General features: G+C 39.7%; 2 protein-coding genes and 2 pseudogenes across 2 annotated transcripts; all 4 read left to right on the top strand.

The window, feature by feature from the left end:
- The first annotated feature begins 1,648 nt into the window (after positions 1-1,648).
- LOC130532373 (olfactory receptor 1D2-like) lies at positions 1,649-2,602 on the top strand (annotated as a pseudogene).
- A 6,331-nt stretch (positions 2,603-8,933) lies between these two features.
- On the top strand, positions 8,934-10,321 carry LOC130532380 (olfactory receptor 5AN1-like). Its single transcript, XM_057045021.1, has one exon. The coding sequence runs from the start codon at positions 9,243-9,245 to the stop codon at positions 10,185-10,187; it is 945 nt and encodes a 314-aa protein (XP_056901001.1). The 5' UTR covers positions 8,934-9,242; the 3' UTR covers positions 10,188-10,321.
- Positions 10,322-12,508: 2,187 nt separating this feature from the next.
- Positions 12,509-13,659, top strand: LOC130532441 (olfactory receptor 1D2-like). The gene has a single exon (XM_057045098.1). The coding sequence runs from the start codon at positions 12,518-12,520 to the stop codon at positions 13,439-13,441; it is 924 nt and encodes a 307-aa protein (XP_056901078.1). The 5' UTR covers positions 12,509-12,517; the 3' UTR covers positions 13,442-13,659.
- Positions 13,660-15,830: 2,171 nt separating this feature from the next.
- On the top strand, positions 15,831-17,783 carry LOC130532034 (olfactory receptor 52J3-like; annotated as a pseudogene).
- Positions 17,784-18,727: the final 944 nt, after the last annotated feature.

Here is an 18,727-nt window from a genome sequence, read left to right as displayed (position 1 = left end):
AAACAGTGTTGGCTTTTCGTTACAACTTTGTGATTGCTTATTGCAGCCCATCGCATGCTAAAAAAATCCAAATGTTGAAAGAAAGCAATTCATCTGGTCTCATGTTCTTCTTTTTATCTGGAAAGGAGTCACAGAGACAGTGGTATAAGCAGAGGTGCCCAGACTTCCCTCACCCCGATACCTCTTCCAGCTCTTCTGGGAGGATTCCAAGGTCAACCAAGAGACATTGCCTCTCCAAGGTGTCCTGGGTCGTCTTTGGGGCATCCTCCCATTGGGACATTCCAAGAACAACTCCCTAGGGAGGTATCCAGGGGCATCCGAAACAGAGGCACATGTTAATCTCACGCCCCATTTTTAAAGAAAACTTGAATTCATTCACTTTAGACAGGACCTCTCCACCAACATTAAGGCATGTTGATGAGGGGAAATCCACCATTTTCTTGGCTTTTTTTTAAGGCAGATGGACATTTTCTATGGCCTTCCCGGACTACTCCCAGAACCGAGTTTTTGCCTCCAGGATAGCCCAGGCTTGTTCGGACTGCCAGTACCTGTCAAATGGCTCAACAATTTCACAGGCCAACATATTCCGATAGGACTACTTCTTCAGCTTGAGGGCACCCATTGCTTCAGGTGTCAATCACCAGATTTGGGAGATGCTGACACAACAGGTACAACAGATTGTGCCCACAGCGATGAACTGTTGTGTTAAACGATGTAGGAGACCCCCAGCCTCCCTCTGATAGGCTAATTCATGGTGGATGATTTTGTTGAAAGCATCCTGCAGACAACCAAAACAATTGAACAGTTGGTTTTTGGTTTATGGTAAATATTTGTCAATTTTGTGGTGTGGCGGTAGCTCAGCCTGTTCGTATTGGGCTGAGAAGTGGAAGGTGTTCAGTTCCAGACCCGGTGGACACAAAAACATGGAAGGTGTACTGGTACTTGAGCAAGGTAATGAACCCACAGTTGTTCACATAGGGGCCTGTGATGAGCTGGCATCTTGGCCAAGGGTCTACCCTGCCTTGGTCCATATGCAGCTAGGATAAGCTCCAGCACCCTCCCTGTGACCCCAAAAAGGATAAAGTGGTCAAGAAAATGAAATACATGGTGGATTCTCTGATAATAGCCTATACAGGTCCTGCTGTAATAAAATCATCCTGTAAGATCAATCAAACAACTAGTTGGCTCTTTGGTGTTTGTTTTATGCCAAATATACCGTTTTACTACTGTAAAAAGAACAGTATCCTGGGCTTTGTCGATGTTGCTGTCAAACATCAGCTTGACCTTCCTGCTTCATGCAGAGAACAAAGGTTTACCTTTGCAGATAACATCACAACAGAACTATTTTATCAGACAATTTAGTGTGAAGCAGTTGTTGAAAGGCAAGTTCCCTCCCTCCCCCCACCTGGAGAACACTAAGAGGGCGTGGTTTCAGCTGAATGTTCAACTGAATCCTCCTCTCAGGTTAATGGCTGCAGCTTTAATGCCACCCAAGAATGCATATAAAAACAACTCGCCAACAACAAAATAGGCAGGCAGGACAGAGGACGCCTGGTTCCCTTTATACAGGCAAGCTGGTTACATTGCTGATCCCTCTTATCGACACAATACAATTGTGAGGATGGTATCATGATTATCTATTATATTTATGATCGATTAGATATATGCTGTGATGGATAACGCTTCAGAAGTGACGATATTTACCCTGTCTGGATTCAATGGCATTGTAAATTACAGATTTCTTTTATTTGCTGTCACCTTTGTTTGTTACTGTGTGATTGTTCAGGTAAATGTGACCCTTATTGTGGCAATTATTGTGGATAAAAGTCTTCATGAACCAATGTTTATCTTTCTCTGCAACCTCTGCATCAACTCACTTTATGGGACGGCAGCATTTTACCCCAAATTTCTGATAGATATTCTGTCGACCTCTCATGTCATCTCTTATGTAGGATGCCTCGTGCAAAGTTTTGTGGTGAACTCCTCTGCTTGTACTGATTTTTCTTTTTTGGCACTCATGGCCTATGACAGATATGTTGCTATATGTCAACCTCTGGTGTATCACTCTGTGATGAATCCTCAGAGAATGTGTCTGCTTGTGTTTGTTGCTTGGATTCTTCCTTTGGGCCAATTACTCATTACTATTCTAATAACATCAACTTTCAGGTTATGTGGCTCACAGATATCAAGAATATATTGTGTTACCTATGTCATCCGAAAATTAGAATGTTCTCCTTCATTAACAGTAATTACTGTGTTTTCTCCTGCTTTTACTACCACATTTTATTTCTGTCATTTTCTGTACGTCATTTACTCTTATTTCTATATCATGAAAACATGCCTAACATGTAAAGAAGAAAGGATGAAATTTATGCAAACATGTTTGCCACATTTATCATCTGCAATTGTTGTAATTGGATGTTTGCTATTTGATTTGTTGCATATGAGATATGACTCAGAAAAGTTATCAGAAAGTGCCCGCAATTTTATGGCAATACAGTTTCTGCTCTTTCCTCCACTAATTAATCCTTTAATCTATGGTTTGAAACTGACACCGATCAGAAACAGAATTCAAAGTTTTCTATGTAGGAAAAGTATGTAATAATTTGCTAAGCTGTTCAGCGGAGGAAAAATGTTTTTTCTCTTCCTAAAAATTCTTCTAAGCTCATTTTTAAAGCTTCTATATTTATCAATAAGTCAACAAAATGACAATGATCCTTTATTCATATTTCAGGACAGATAATGCTTCAGTAATTTCTGACTGAAATTTCACAAGTTGGAATCAGGTGGACAATATTTTGTTTAAGAAATGAGAAACAATGAACTAGTTACAGTGTTTAAGGAGACAATAGAAACAGAAAACTCTCAACAATACTGGTTAAGCTGTATTAATAAATGATTTTGTATTAACCTTTTTCTTGGCCTTTAATAGAAGAATCTGCATTTTGGCTCTTTTCATGGGCACAGTATCTCCAAGAATCAACAAATAAGCTTAATGTTTTACCCCATTGTACAATATAACCTTAACAGGTCACATCCCTCTAAAAGTGCAGGCCAACATTAGGCTGAAAAGCTAAAAGAAAAAAAGTCATCAGACCTATCGCAGAAATATTATGTTAACAGTTCCTAAGACATTCTTCAAAAAGAAATAAAGATTGAGCTCACCAACTACTTACTGATGATATGACTGCTGACAAAAGCAGCAGGATGAATTCTGAAGTGTTCCAGGCAATATTATCTTCTCATATTCAGTCAAATGCTTCAACTTCATTAGATGGTGCTTTACGCTTCAGATGGACAATGAAACAAAACATACTGGGAAAACAGCTAATGAGGTTTTTAGGGAAAAAGTGGCAAGTTAGGCAATGGCTTAATCAATCATTTGACCTGAGTCTGACTGAGCATGTATTTCACTTGCTAAAGGGAAAACACCCCTACTAAAGATAGTTGCAGTCATGGCCTGGCAGAGCATTACAACGAATGAAACCCAGTGTCTGGTAGTGTCTCTGCACCAAAATTTTAGGTTGTAATTGTTTTAGTTATTGGTCCTGAAGGCATGAAAGAGAAACTTTTACCAAATCTACAGAATTTTAAACCATCACATTCCTTAAAAAAACCTGGGTTTGATTTTTTCGACTATGAGCTCAGTTTTAATACAAAAAAGAAGTTTTTACCATCTTAATAATCTAGCTAGAGTACACACATTTCTCGCAGGTCGACATGCTTTTAATGCATGTTAATGCATGCGTTTATCTCCAGTCGACTAGACTACTCAAATGCCCTGCTCTCTGTTCTTCCCAAAAAGAGTGCTTTTAACATAAAATTATTACAAAACTCAGGTGCTTGAGTACTGACAAGGAACAGCGAGTGCCCAGCCATGTCTCTTGAGAACAACTACTGTATTGAAAGTTCCATAGAAAGAAACTTTGATTTGATTTGAACTGCTTGTTAACACAAATATCTAATCAGCCAATCTCTTGGCTGTGACTAAATGCATTTAGGCATGTAGATATGGTCAAGAAAACTTGCTGAAGTTCAAACTGAGCATCAGAATGGAGAAAAGGGTAGATTTAAGTGTCTTTGAATGCAGGATCATTGTTGATGCCAGGCAAACAGAAACTGCTGATCTGCTGGGATTTCCATGCACAGGGTGTGAAGTAAAAATTACTATTTTTCTCAAAATTCTAAATTGTACTGCAGAATTGACATTTACTCTCAATTAGTGTCCGGAGGGACCTTCTGGCTCTCAGTGACCATATCATAAGACCAAATCAGAAGAGTCTGTTGTATCCAAGATTAGCATCTTCTGTTTGGGATAGTGAAAGACAGACTGGCTGGCACCAAACACAGTTGATACAAGCCAATAACTCTACATTTGCCTAAAATACCTCTTGGAATGAATGTCTCATCAGAATTGGTGCTGGCACTGCATAAATGAACTGCTGCTGTCTTGGTATCACTTCTCATGATCAGGAAACTTCATTTCAACGCAAGTCATCTGAGTGTGTAAGCTCCACCATAAACCCAGTGCTCTCCTGCACTACACTCCTGTCTGCGAGTAACAACCAGGGTAGGCCCTCTTCCCAATCCTGGTTAAGCTCAACACAGTAGACTCTCAATAGCGACTTCAGTGACGCGTGAAAACGCTCAAGAGCACCCTGGCTCTGAGGATGGTACGCACTACTGGTATTGTGCTGAATACGTAACTGGCGGAGTGCATCCGCAAAAGCAGCCGACGTAAAATTTGACCCCGTCACTCTGGACGACATGTGGAATACCAAATACGGCTATAAATTGTGTCAGTGCCTTTAGAACATTTTTGGTGGCAATCGTTCTTAACGGATAGGCCGCAGGATAGCGAGTTGCTTGACACATGATAGTCAAAAGGTAAGCGCTACCCGACTTTGACGGCACAATGGCCCCACACAATCAATAATTAAATGCCGAAATGATTTGACCACAGACGGATTAGGCTGTAATGGTGCAGACTCTATTTTTTCATTTGGCTTTCCAGCCATTTGGCACACATGGCAACACTTCACAAATTTCTCGTTTTATCCGAGGCCAATAAAAATGTTCAAGTATTCGCCGATATGTTGACTCCAAAATGCCCAGACGCCTCTCCGTGCGCCGTTTTCAACACTACGTCGCGATAGCCTAAAGGGATCACCACTTGGGTCACCGTACCTGCCACATCCGACTTCCCTGGTGGCGAACACTTGCGTAGCAGGAGACCTTGATCAATAACGTACTCTGCATTAGAGCATGAGGACACTCGCTCAAATAAAAAGGACAAAGATTTGTCTTTTTTTGCGCCAGGCTCACTTCCTCACACGACAGTGATGGAGGAAGAACTGGAACATACAGTATACTTTCCCCCCAGAGGAGCTAGATTGGGTCGACAGATTTTTAGACATAGCCCTCGTTATTGTGCATGCTGTAAAGACCTCAGGAAACGCTGTAGAACAATCGTCCTGCTGTGTATTCAGCACTGGACTAGTTTTAACCATAGGAGGTACAGGCTCGGGCCACACTCGACCGCCTGCTAGATTGTTGCCCAAAAGGACATCCACGCCATCAATTGGCAATGTAGGACGGACACCTACATTTACAACCCCATTAACCAACCCCGAGCTTAAATGAATTTTATGTATTGGGACTGAAAATGAATTTAGACCAATTCCACGAATTAGCACACTCATTCCTGTGTCTGACACATCATCAAAAGGCAAAACCTTTTCACTAATGAAACTAACGCAAGTTCCAGTGTCCCTCAAAATACGGACGCAGACTTTCTTCGCATTGCCCACAATTGACATGAACCCCTCCGTAATAAATGGACTGTAGTCGATATGTTCAGTTGTAGTTGCGACATCTTTGCCATTTATGTCTAGGATCGGGCGCACCGACTCTGGCTCATGCTCAATTTGGGGCGCATCAATTTTAGCTGGAGCTGCACATCCCACTGGTTTAGTGCTCCCAGAACGATTTTTATTTCGAGCTGCGAGTAAAGGACATTCTTTTTTCCAGTGGCCTGGCTCAAAACAATAGCGACACTTTTCAACCGAATCGTCCTGATAGCGGGCTGCACTCCCATGCCTGCTCGGATGCCCTCTTTGCGCGTCATTGCCCGAAAAGAAACGGCCATCGAAACGGCTATTCTCTTGCTGAGAACGATCTGGACGGCTATACTCTGATTGTGACCGATCACGGGAGGATTTGTGAGTTAACACAAATTCGTCCACAAGGCCAGCGGCTTGAGCAGCGGATGTTACTTTATTCTCATACACATAGGTCGCAATCCTCTCAGGCAATATGTTCTTAAACTGCTCTAGGATTACCAAATCAGTTAATGCCTCGTAAGTATTTGCGCCTACAGACACACACCACCAATTGAAAAGACTCACAAGTTCCCTAGCCACGTCCGTATAAGTTTGTTTGTCCGTTTTTCGCCAATTCCTAAACTTCTGTCTATTATGTTCAGGAATTCGTTCGTACGCTTTTAGTACAGCATTTTTCACAGTTTCATAGTCCCTTCTCTCCGAAGGTGACAACGCAATAAACGCCTCCTGGCCCTTGCCAGTTAATACAGTTTGGAGGAGTATCACTTGATCCGAAATGCCCCAGCCACGTTCAGTCGCGACATGCTCAAATAAAGAAAAAAAAATCTCTGGATCGCGCTCATTAAAGTTAGGCAGTAATTTAACCATATTATTCACATTGCCCTGCTCACTGCGATGATTACGCATTCGTTCTATTTCTAACAAGCGCTCCTCTTCTTTAGTTTTTAACTCTAGTCTCTTTTGTTCCAAATTGAGCATAGCCAGCTCCTTTTGTTTTTTATGTTGTAACTGTAATAATTCTCAAATGATGGTCTCCCATCTCACTGAAAACTGACGCGCCTGCATGGGTAGCTTTTTCTATTTGCGTACCGCCCGACAACACCTGGAGCTCCATTAACAAAGTTAACAAGCTATCGAACACTTCCTGTTTCTTTCTCCCCTTTAACTCGGTTACCTCCAAGTGGTAGTGGTCAGCTACCTCCAATAACTGGGCCTTACTGAAGGTCCTCAGCGCAGCTCCAGTCGGAGCTGAAAAAAACAAATCAAGGTCAGACATGGCACAGCGAGCAATCAATTAACAAAAAGTGGCCTAAACACTGCCGACACGTACTGGGAGAGAATAATGAATGAATGAAGCGATTCCTGTATCTAATGCCCCCCACTAAACTCCACCTGTCTCTTCACGCTCTGCCCCAGAGCCAAAATTTTTAAACTCGATACCGATGAGTTTCAGCTGTCCTGACTGAACAACTGTCCCTCACGGCTGGGTCTTCTGCCCAGGCAGCAGCGCAAAAATAGCAAGCTAAAATAACAAAAAACACAAAAAACGGTGCAAAGCGCCCTACAGCCTACCACGGGAAAAGCTCCAAAACTTTAACGATTACCAAAACCAAAGCTCCCCAGTAACGTTAACTCAAATGAAGGGTTTAAGCAAATACTGAGCTACCAGTCTTTTACTTCCCCAAAGTTAGGCTACTTTTCAAAATCCCAGGTCTCCCCAACAAAACTCAGCTGGCACACTAATAAGCCAGAAACAGCTGATCGCTTTGACGCAGCGACAGATTAGGCTACGGTAGTTACTCACCACTCCACAGACAGGTTACGATCCCGGACGAGCCTCCATATATCATGGCCACTTGGCTCAGAATGACCACAACATAAAAGGGGAGACCATGCACGTTTTAAAGATTTTAACAAAATGGGATTTATTAAATAATTAAAGTGCAAAGTCAATGCTGAAGGTGAACTGAAGAATATAATGCAGTATCAGCAAGGGGAAAGTGTAAGGTGCAAAAAGGTCTAACGAGATTCCAAACAAAGGGGGGAAGCCAACGAGGCTTTAGCAATGAGACTGGCACTCTCAAGTTCACGCGTTCGGCAGGTTTTCCAATTGCACACGGCCGCAGCTGACCCTCGCTCTGATCAGCCCGACCTCTGTCTCCCTCCTTCACACCAGATCAGAACAGTGGTTTTAAGCCATTGCCTGGCTCATCAGGTCAACGAGCCACACCTGGAGTGGTGGCCACCCAACAGCTGCAGACAGCTCCATCTGCAGGCCATACACAACACAAGACCAAGCGCAGCCAAAAACACCATTTCCAAATATTGACCCAGACGTGAGGCTACCTAGTGGGCTGTCACACAAGAAATACAGAATACCATCTCTGATTGTACAGCACCTCCAACCTTGGCTACAGCCAAAGACAACACCAGATGCCACTCCTGTTAGACAACAGAAGTTCAGAAAAACGTTAGCTGGTCTGACAAGTCTTGGTTTCAGCTGTGACATTCACATTGTAGGATCAGAATTTGGCTTCACCAACATGAAAGCATGTAATGATGTTGGGGTTATTTTCTTAGCACGCTTTGGGCACCTTAGTACCAATTGAGCATCAAATAAAAGCCATGGGTTTTTCAAGTATTAGTAATGGACCACACTAATCCCTTTATGACCAGTGTGTCCATCTTCTGATTGCTACTTTTAGCAGGTCAATGCACAATGTCCAAATCTAATCTCAACTCCAAATGATTTCTGGAACATGACAATGACAATGTACTCCAATGGCCCTGACAGTTCTTTCTCCAGGGGCTGTGGTGGAGCCACTTGACTGCAGGTGCTGCTGGTGACAGTCACACCTGCGGCCAATTGTTAATCAACTGGCTATTTAGGCCCTGTTGTCATTGTTGTGGTAAATGTTGGGTCTGTCTGCATTTGGGTCCTGGTTAGACTAACCCCTAACAAATTGGTGACTCTATCATGCTGACATGCTAATATAGGTCAAAATCTATGAAGAACTTTTAAACATATTGTTGAAAGTATGCAATAAAGAATTAAGAAAAACCTAAAGACAAAGGCGGTACAACCTTTTGCCTTCAACCAGTAAGTGAATTTTATGAAAAGCTCAACAACTGAAAACATGTCATCTGGCAATTCTGAAGCAGGTGATTGAAGGCAGGACTGAGGGATGGAGCGAAGGAAGGAGGAGTCAAACCGAGAGAGGGACTGACCAAATGCTGAACAGAATCTCTTTTAATGAAAGTTCATCACTGATATCAAGAAACTATATAAACAAATGTGGATTCAACAGCAGAGAGAGAACAGCTTTTCTGACACGAGGCTGATTACAGAGAGAGAGCTGAGAGCACTTATCAACATAATTCAGTTGTGAGGATGGTAACATGATTAACTTATATGTTGTGATGGATAACGCTTCAGAAGTAATGATATTTACCCTGTCTGGATTCAATGGCATTGTAAATTACAGATTTACTTTATTTGCTATCACCTTTGTTTGTTACTGTGTGATTGTTCAGGTAAATGTAACCCTCATTTTGACAATAATAATGGATAAAAGTCTTCATGAACCCATGTTTATCTTTCTCTGCAACCTTTGCATCAACTCACTTTATGGGACAGCAGGTTTTTACCCCAAATTTCTGATAGATATTCTGTCGACCTCTCATGTCATCTCTTATGTAGGATGCCTTGTGCAGAGTTTGGTGGTGAACTCCTCAGCATGTGCTGAGGTTTCTTTTTTGGCACTCATGGCCTATGACAGATATGTTGCTATATGTCAACCTCTGGTGTATCACTCTGTGATGAATTCTCAGAGAATGTGTCTGCTTGTGTTTGCTGCTTGGATTCTTCCAGTGGGTCAACTGCTCATAACTATAATGTTAACATCAACTCTGAGGTTATGTGGCTCGCAGATATCAAGAATATATTGTGTTAACTATGTCATACGTAGATTAGAATGTACTCCCTCGATAACAACCGTATTTTCTCCTGCTTTCACGATCACATTTTATTTCTGTCATTTTCTGTATGTCATTTACTCTTATTTCTATATCATGAAAACATGCCTAACATGTAAAGAAGAAAGGATGAAATTTATGCAAACATGTTTGCCACATTTATCATCTTTGATTATTGTAATTGTATGTATACTATTTGATCTGTTGCATATGAGATTTGACTCTGGAAAGTTATCAGAAGGTGCCCGTAATTTTATGGCAATACAGTTTCTGCTCTTTCCTCCACTAATTAATCCTTTAATCTATGGTATAAAACTGACAGCCATCAGAAACAGAATTCAAAGTTTTCTATGCATGAAAAGTTTGTAGTAATTTCTTGAGAAGTTCTGCAGAGAGAAAATGTGTGTTTTTCGCTTTTAAAAATCTCTTCTAAGTTCCTTTACTCACAACCCTTCACTCATATTTTGGGATATATAATGCAGTAATTGTTGACTGAAATTTCACATGGGGGGCTGGGGTGGTCGGTCCATTGATAATATTTTGTTTTTGAAATGAAAAGAATAAAGTAGTAACATGAATTCATCTAACACTACAGTGTTGCTTTTTATTTACCTTGAGTCCGGTACCTCCCTTTTGCATATTTTGATTTTTGTTGTGTGTGGTGCTTTTTATGCTTGATTTTTATTTACAGTTGAATTAATCCTTTGTATTTATTTATTTTGTTCTCTATAATAATCCTTCTATATGAGAGTTATTTGGGGTGCAGACAGTCCAGTCTGTGGGGGACTGGGCTGAGAAGTTAAGGGTTCTTCGTTCATGCCCCAGTGCAGACAAAACTTGGTACGTGTTCTGGTAGGAAGATACCTTCAGAGTACTGTTAAGGTACCCTCAAGCAAGGTAGAGAAACCCCAAATTGTCACATCGGGGCCTTGCGATGAACTGGCCTTGCCCTGATCTAAATGCACCAGTGACTTCCCTGTGAACCTGAAAGGAGACATGCCCTGCATAAAAATGGTTTGGTATATGTGCCTTTGTCATATAATTGACATAATTTCACAGGAGGTGTGTTTATGTTTTGAAATAATAACCTCATGTAAGAGTTAAAAAATGAGAACTTCATTGTATTTATTTGCAAGTTATAATCAACACTATGAAGCAGAATGTTTCTATTTAGAGTTTGGATCATTTTTATGTAATCATGTTATCATATCGTGCCAGACAGATATGCACTTTGATGTTCATAATTGTAACTAGTTTAAATTCATTTTTTCTACTGCATATTAAGGGTTAGGGTTTTGGGTAGATGCAGGTAGGTCTGTATGTAGCTGTATAATTTAGATTTCTTTCACATTATGCTTGGGAAAGATTGCACGATAAAATATTGAGAGGATATCAATTCATGGGAAGAAAAGAAAAATCCCAACTTTCAGTTTAAGCAAACAGTATCCAGTATCCATTTATATCTATATCGATAGAAGGATTGTATTTTTTTCACCAAAGTAGAATTCAGAGATTTTCTCCAAACATTGTTAACATAAAGTCTGGCTTCATGTATGCAAAAGTGGCAGTTGCTGCAGAGAGTAGCTTCTCCAGTGCCTTGTTTTTATTTTTTATTTTCCTGCTCTCTCTCTCTTTCTCTCTCTGCATCTGTCACTGTCAGTTGGGTCACTCAGGCAGGAAACTGGCAGGAGAACCTGGTCTGGAAGCAGCCAATCACCAATCAACTGTGGCTTTCTTTCAGTGTCAGATAATTCTGCATGTTTCAGTCTTTACCAGCACCAGAACTTCACCTTGTGCTTTTGTGGTTTTCCCCATTGCAATCGTAGAACTCATCTCCCGTACTTTGTCTTCTTTGTCCCCTGGGGTTTCCAGTGCTTTTTGTCTTTTGCACTTTGGGTTTTTTCTTCATGCTGAGTTTTTTAATTAACATGTTGTGGATCTGTCTGTTGCATTTTGGGTCCAGTGTAAGAAAGCTGGGTGCCTCAGATTTCCTCAAAACCTAATCCTAGCTTAACTGTTCAATACAGGGATCTTTTGCCGGGTAATAGTGTCCAGTAGCACATTGCACAGATTTCTTTTGTGCCCTGGTTTTCTTTTAAATGACGTTTATTGGCCATAACACATTTTTATTGAACATTCAGGTATATTGTTAAAAAATTTAGTAGAGGCTTTTGGTTTTATGCAATCCTGTGCTTCATCACTACACCACAATAAGTGACACTAAACAGACACAATCTTATTTTATTTTTAGTGTCTTCAAAGTGGTTTTGTCAAAATATCTTAGCACTGATTAATTTTGTTAATAAACAACTGTACCTTTAATTTATGGAGTTCCACAGGGCTACATTTGTGCCCCACTTTGCTAATATACCATGCATAGAGTAGGATGCAGTTCACAAAGAGGCCAGTGCCAATAAATTTGGCAGTTGATCATAGGAAGGTTTTCCTTCGAGATTGAGGAAGGGAGGGAGGGAGGGATGGTGGAGGCAAGAGGTGTTTCTCTGAAATTATCAACTGAATCTTTTTTTCAAGGTAATCACTGTAGCTTTAATGCCATCCAGGAAGGTATATAAAGAAATGTGGACTCACCAGTGAAGACAGGACACTCCTGTCCTTCAACCAGTGAAGCCACTTACACTGCTGAGAGCTCTCATCAACACAATCATGAGGATGGTAACAACATTATCTCGTATCTTGTAATGGATAACGCTTCAGACGTGACCATGTTCACCCTGTCTGGATTCAATGGTATGATAAAGTACAGATTTACTTTATTTGCTCTCACCTTTGTTTGTTACTGTGTGATTGTTCAGGTAAATGTGACCCTCATTGTGGCAATTATCGTGGATAAAAGCCTTCATGAACCCATGTATATCTTTCTCTGCAACCTCTGCATCAACTCACTTTATGGGACAGCAGGTTTTTACCCCAAATTTCTGATAGATATTCTGTCGACCTATCACGTCATCTCTTATGCAGGATGCCTCGTGCAGAGTTTGGTGGTGAACTCCTCAGCATGTGCTGATTTTTCTTTTTTGGCACTCATGGCCTATGACAGATATGTTGCTATCTGTCAACCTCTGGTGTATCACTCTGTGATGAATCCTCAGAGAATGTGTCTGCTTGTGTTTGCTGCTTGGATTCTTCCAGTGGGTCAATTGCTCATAACTACAATGTTAACATCAACTCTGAGGTTATGTGGCTCGCAGATATCAAGAATATATTGTGTTAACTATGTCATACGTAGTTTAGGATGTACTCCCTCGATAACAACTGTATTTTCTCCTGCTTTCACAATCACATTTTATTTCTGTCATTTTCTGTATGTCATTTACTCTTATTTCTATATCATGAAAACATGCCTAACACGTAAAGAAGAAAGGATGAAATTTATGCAAACATGTTTGCCACATTTATCATCTTTGATTATTGTAATTGTATGTTTACTATTTGATCTGTTGCATATGAGATTTGACTCTGGAAAGTTATCAGAAGATGCCCGTAATTTTATGGCAATACAGTTTCTGCTCTTTCCTCCACTAATTAATCCTTTAATCTATGGTATAAAACTGACACCCATCAGAAACAGAATTCAAAGTTTTCTATGCCTGAAAAGTTTGTAGTAATTTCTTGAGAAGTTCTGCAGAGAGAAAATGTGTGTTTTTCACTTTTAAAAATCTCTTCTAAGTTCCTTTACTCACAACCCTTCACTCATATTTTGGGATATATAATGCAGTAATTGTTGACTGAAATTTCACGTGGGGGACTGAAGTGGTCAGTCCATTGATAATATTTTGTTTTTGAAATGAAAAGAATAAAGTAGTAACATGAATTCATCTAACACTACAGTGTTGCTTTTTATTTACCTTGAGTCCGGTACCTCCCTTTTGCATATTTTGATTTTTGTTGTGTGTGGTGCTTTTTATGCTTAATTTTTATTTACAGTTGAATTAATCCTTTGTATTTATTTATTTTGTTCTCTATAATAATCTTTCTATATGAAAGCTATTTGGGGTACAGACAGTCCAGTCTGTGGGGGACTGGGCTGAGAGGTTAAGGGTTCTTCGTTCATGCCCCAGTGCAGACAAAACTTGGTACGTGTTCTGGTAGGAAGATACCTTCAGAGTACTGTTAAGGTACCCTCAAGCAAGGTAGAGAAACCCCAAATTGTCACATCGGGGCCTTGCGATGAACTGGCCTTGCCCCGATCTAAATGCACCAGTGACTTCCCTGTGAACCTGAAAGGAGACATGCCATGCATAAAAATGGTTTGGTATATGTGCCTTTGTCATATAATTGACATAATTTCACAGGAGGTGTGTTTATGTTTTGAAATAATAACCTCATGTAAGAGTTAAAAATGAAACTTCATTGTATTTATTTGCAAGTTATAATCAACACTATGAAGCAGAATGTTTCTATTTAGAGTTTGGATCATTTTTATGTAATCATGTTATCATATCGTGCCAGACAGATATGCACTTTGATGTTCATAATTGTAACTAGTTTAAATTCATGTTTTTCTACTGCATATTAAGGGTTAGGGTTTTGGGTAGATGTAGGTTGTGTTTGTATATATTTATGTATGAACATATTACTGCATAACATGTGTCTGTATGTAGCTGTATAATTTAAATTTCTTTCACATTATGCTTGGAAAGATTGCACAATAAAATATTGAGAGGATATCAATTCATGGGAAGAAAAGAAAAATCCCAACTTTCAGTTTAAGCAAACAGTATCCAGTATCCATTTATATCTATGTCGATGGAAGGATTGTATTTTTTTCACCAAAGTAGAATTCAGAGATTTTCTCCAAACATTGGGCCAGATTCAGGAAGCGTTCTTACGAACAAATTTGTTCTTAAGTCCCACTTACGAACAGTTGACGAAGATTGTGGCATTCACCAATTTCTTCTTATCCTGGATTTATTCGTAGGTAAGAACAAATCCTACGAACACTCAGGAGTACTCTTGCGCACATTTCAGTGCCGACATGTTGGCATGGTTGTGTTTCTTCTCTTGTGCAGTTCAATAAAATTCAATATTACAATGATAATTCTGTTATATTTATTTATTTATTTGTTTATTTCCTATTTTTGGTGATTTACGGAGAATTTTAAAATTATGTAAATGTGCCAATGACTTAACATTAATCAACCAAATTGGAAACCATGCCAAAACTGTCTTTTATTTGATTTTATCTTGATTTATTTTATTAGGGGATCGAGGATATGCCCTGGCTCCCTGGTTGTTGACACCACTGACCAACCCTCAGACTCCACAGGAAATTTTATTCAATCAGATGCATGCGCGCAGTCGCTCCACCATTGAACGCACCATCGGCATGTTAAAGGGGCGCTGGATGTGTTTGGACACAGAGCCACAACCTCGTGAGGATGTGCGTCCTGACGCAATGATGGGGCCAGACTGCAGGCACGCGGTTCACGTTCGAGCGCGATTAATTGCCCGTTTGTGAATAAAATGCATTATTGTCACAATCCGAACACAGCTTTTACACGTTTATTTTTTTTTACATTCTTCTTTTTTTACATTCTCGTTGATTTCTTTAAGCGTGTTGGCTATAGTCATCAGGGTTGAGGCAATTTTATCAAGCGTGTTAGCCATCCTTTCTTGATTGTTCAACACGGCGTCAGAAATCAGGCGTGGAGAGGCAAGCTTTGGGCATTTTGCTGCTTTTTGCTCCGTCTACAGGGTCCTGCTGCAGTTCCTTTTATGGGCATTAGTGGGCGGTGACTTATGCTAATCGTATGTTAATTAGACTCACCTGGCACGCGCTTTCAACTTACGAACAGATGGCATTCATCAATCTAAGAACACAGCTGCGAACAATTCTGGGGCTTACGAACGCGTTGATGAATCCGACGTAGGGTTTTCTTAAAAAACTTCTTAAGGACAACTTAAGAAAGAATCTAAGAAGATTCGTAAGAACATATTGGTGAATCGGGCCCTGAATCTGGCCCATTGATTGTTAACATAAAGTCTGGCTTCATGTATGCAAAAGTGGCAGTTGCTGCATCAGAGAGTAGCTTCTCCAAATTGAAGCTGATTAAAGCATACCTGAGAAATGAGTGAGACCTTCTGTGATGAATTCTCAGAGTTTCTGCTCTTGTGTTTGCTGCTTGGATTCTTCCCATGGCTCAGTTTATTGTGATCACAGTATCAACATCAACTCTCAGGTTATGTGGCTCACAGATTTCAAGAATATATTGTATTAACTATGTCGTACGTAGATTAGTCTGTCAAACTTCCATTACAACTGTCATTTTTTCTGCTTTCATCATCACATTTTATTGCTGTCATGTTCTCCTCGTCATTTACTCCTATTTCTATATCATGAAAACATGCCTAACATCCAAGGAGGATAGGAGGAAATTTATACAAACATGTTTGCCCCATATATCGTCTTTGATAGTTGTAATTGTATGTTTGCTTTTTGATTTGTTGCATATGAGATTTGACTCAGGAAAGTTATCAGAAAGTGCTCGAAATTTTATGGCAATACAGTTCCTGCTCTTTCCTCCACTAATCAATCCTTTAATCTATGGTATGAAACTGACACCGATCAGAAACAGAATTCAAAGTTTTCTATGTAGAAAAAGTTATTAATTAAAAAAATGTTCTGAAGAGAATAAAAATGTTCTTTCAGAAAGTTTTCTTTTTTAATGTGCCATATTACACCAATCCTATACTCGTATTTCCGAAACTGATATTTCACAAAGTAGTGTGAGGTGGTCAGTCTATTGACAATTTAAGAAATGAGCAAAAATAACAAGTTACAAAGTTTGAGTAGACAAGACAACAGAAATAGAGGAAACTTTCCATAGTACTGCTCAAACTATATTCATGAAATATCATCTATTAATTGTTTTCTTGAGTTTACATTTGGGTTCTGTTGAGCATATTATTCCTAAAAATTAACAAATAAGCTGCATGTTTTACATTGTGCAATATAACCCTTAAGACCCTCTGAAAGACCAGGCGTAGTTGTTGGAACCACATTTAATGAGTAAAATGGGAAGTTCTCCCTTAACTGGTATTTCTAAAAATCTTGGTTAGCTGGGTACATTATGTAAATGCCTTATTTTGCTTTCTAGGTTTGCTCATAAAAAAGGCTGGAACAGTTTCTGCCTGGACCACGTCAGAAGTGACAGACAAGAAAATTTATTCAGAAAAGATAATGAAACATAAACCATCTCGCGTAAGTTTAAAGGGCGCAGGCTTGGTGTGAAGAAGCACAATGAGGAAGTGGATCAGAACCAACACATCGTGTCCAAGATAGTAACCTGCATTAAATTCTGTGGAGCTTTTGAGCTGGCCCCAGATAAACCAGGGCTTTTCAGAGACTTAATCATTGTGGCCTCTGTAACATTAAATTTGTGTTTTCTAACCACCCAGTGAGATGTTTTCAGCTTTTAACTCAAAAGAGGACACAATTACATTTTTAAAAATTGTTAATTCTTTCTATTATTTATCATGCCACAGCTATGTGATACTATCCTGAGTTTGAAGAGTAGATCTCTTCTCAAGCACCTTGTCAGTGCCACTCTGTGACAAGGAGACCTGTTCGTTCTCCATTCTGTCCAGTTCCTGAAAGCACTGGAAACCACTGTGGAGGCCCGTCCTATGCTGAACAAGGCTAAGCTCAGAACAGAGCTATCCCTCATCTACGAGAACGTGGAGTTCAGGACTTGCACGGCACTGATTTGTTACAATTTTAACAGAGAACAAACTTCAGGTCATGTTCATTGAGACTGTTTTCAAGATTTTTGTAACAACAGCCGTGACCACAATAAAGTCAGAGAGCTGCTTCTCTACTCTAAAGAGATCAAGACTTTCCTGAGGACCACCATAACACAGGATCACCTGAATGCTTTGGCCATGCTGTCTGTGGAGAAAGAACGCAGAAAGAAAAGGCTCACTGAGAGCTTTGCCACTCAGTAGGATGGAAGGGCAAATTTCATGTAGCATATAACATATCAAATAGATGGACACACACACAGACACACCTTTGTATAAGGTTGACCACAGCACAACAGGCCATCCAGAAAGCAAAATATTTGATATTTTCTGGTGTGTTTACAAATATTATTGAGTACACATCTGTTATGATTATTTTTTTTGTCTTTTTCTTCCAGTTTGTTTCTAAACATGCTTCTGCTACATACAATAAAAAGTATCTTAAGTAATATTATTGGCCAAAAAATATTTACTAATTCACAGAGCACTGATATTCAGCAATTTAAGTTAAATTGCTTGGGGACAGTTATTAAATCTGACATCACATGCTGACTTCAAAGGCCCACCAACAGTAGTTTAAACTCCCCTTTAAAATCATGTCTTAAAATTGAAAACACCCCTTTGAAATTGTGGGAGTGAGCCAAAATGTCCATACTAAGAAAGAATGTCCTCACTTTGCAAGCTGATCATGTATATTGATACTCAGTATGTCATATGTAAAAGAACACACAAACACCAACATGCAAGACAAAGATGATTTTTCTCTGCACACACCAACCAAATTTTCTTTTGGCAATTGACCACCAAGATTTTACTGTAGTACTATTGACAGTCCCAATTTTCATCATGGTCATTTTTGACTACTGGCTGTTCCGGTGTTTCAAGGACGTTCCATTATATACACCAGGGGTGGGGAACCCTTTTCATATCGAGGGCCATTTTAATTTTTATAAAGTCCTCCGAGGGCCATACTATTATGAACACATACCTAGGGATGCAAAAAAAAGACAAAAAAAAAAAGTCTATAACCACTGTGTTACTAAGTCTCATGATTGCTGCATTTGAGTTTGAATTATTTATTTAGCACACATGCATATAAAATCACCAAAAAAATATAATAAAATATGTTTTCATGATCATACAAAACA

The sequence above is a fragment of the Takifugu flavidus genome, chromosome 1, assembly GCF_003711565.1.
Source record: "Takifugu flavidus isolate HTHZ2018 chromosome 1, ASM371156v2, whole genome shotgun sequence".
Taxonomy (NCBI): Eukaryota; Metazoa; Chordata; class Actinopteri; order Tetraodontiformes; family Tetraodontidae; genus Takifugu; species Takifugu flavidus.
This window is presented reverse-complemented; position numbering and strand designations above follow the sequence as displayed.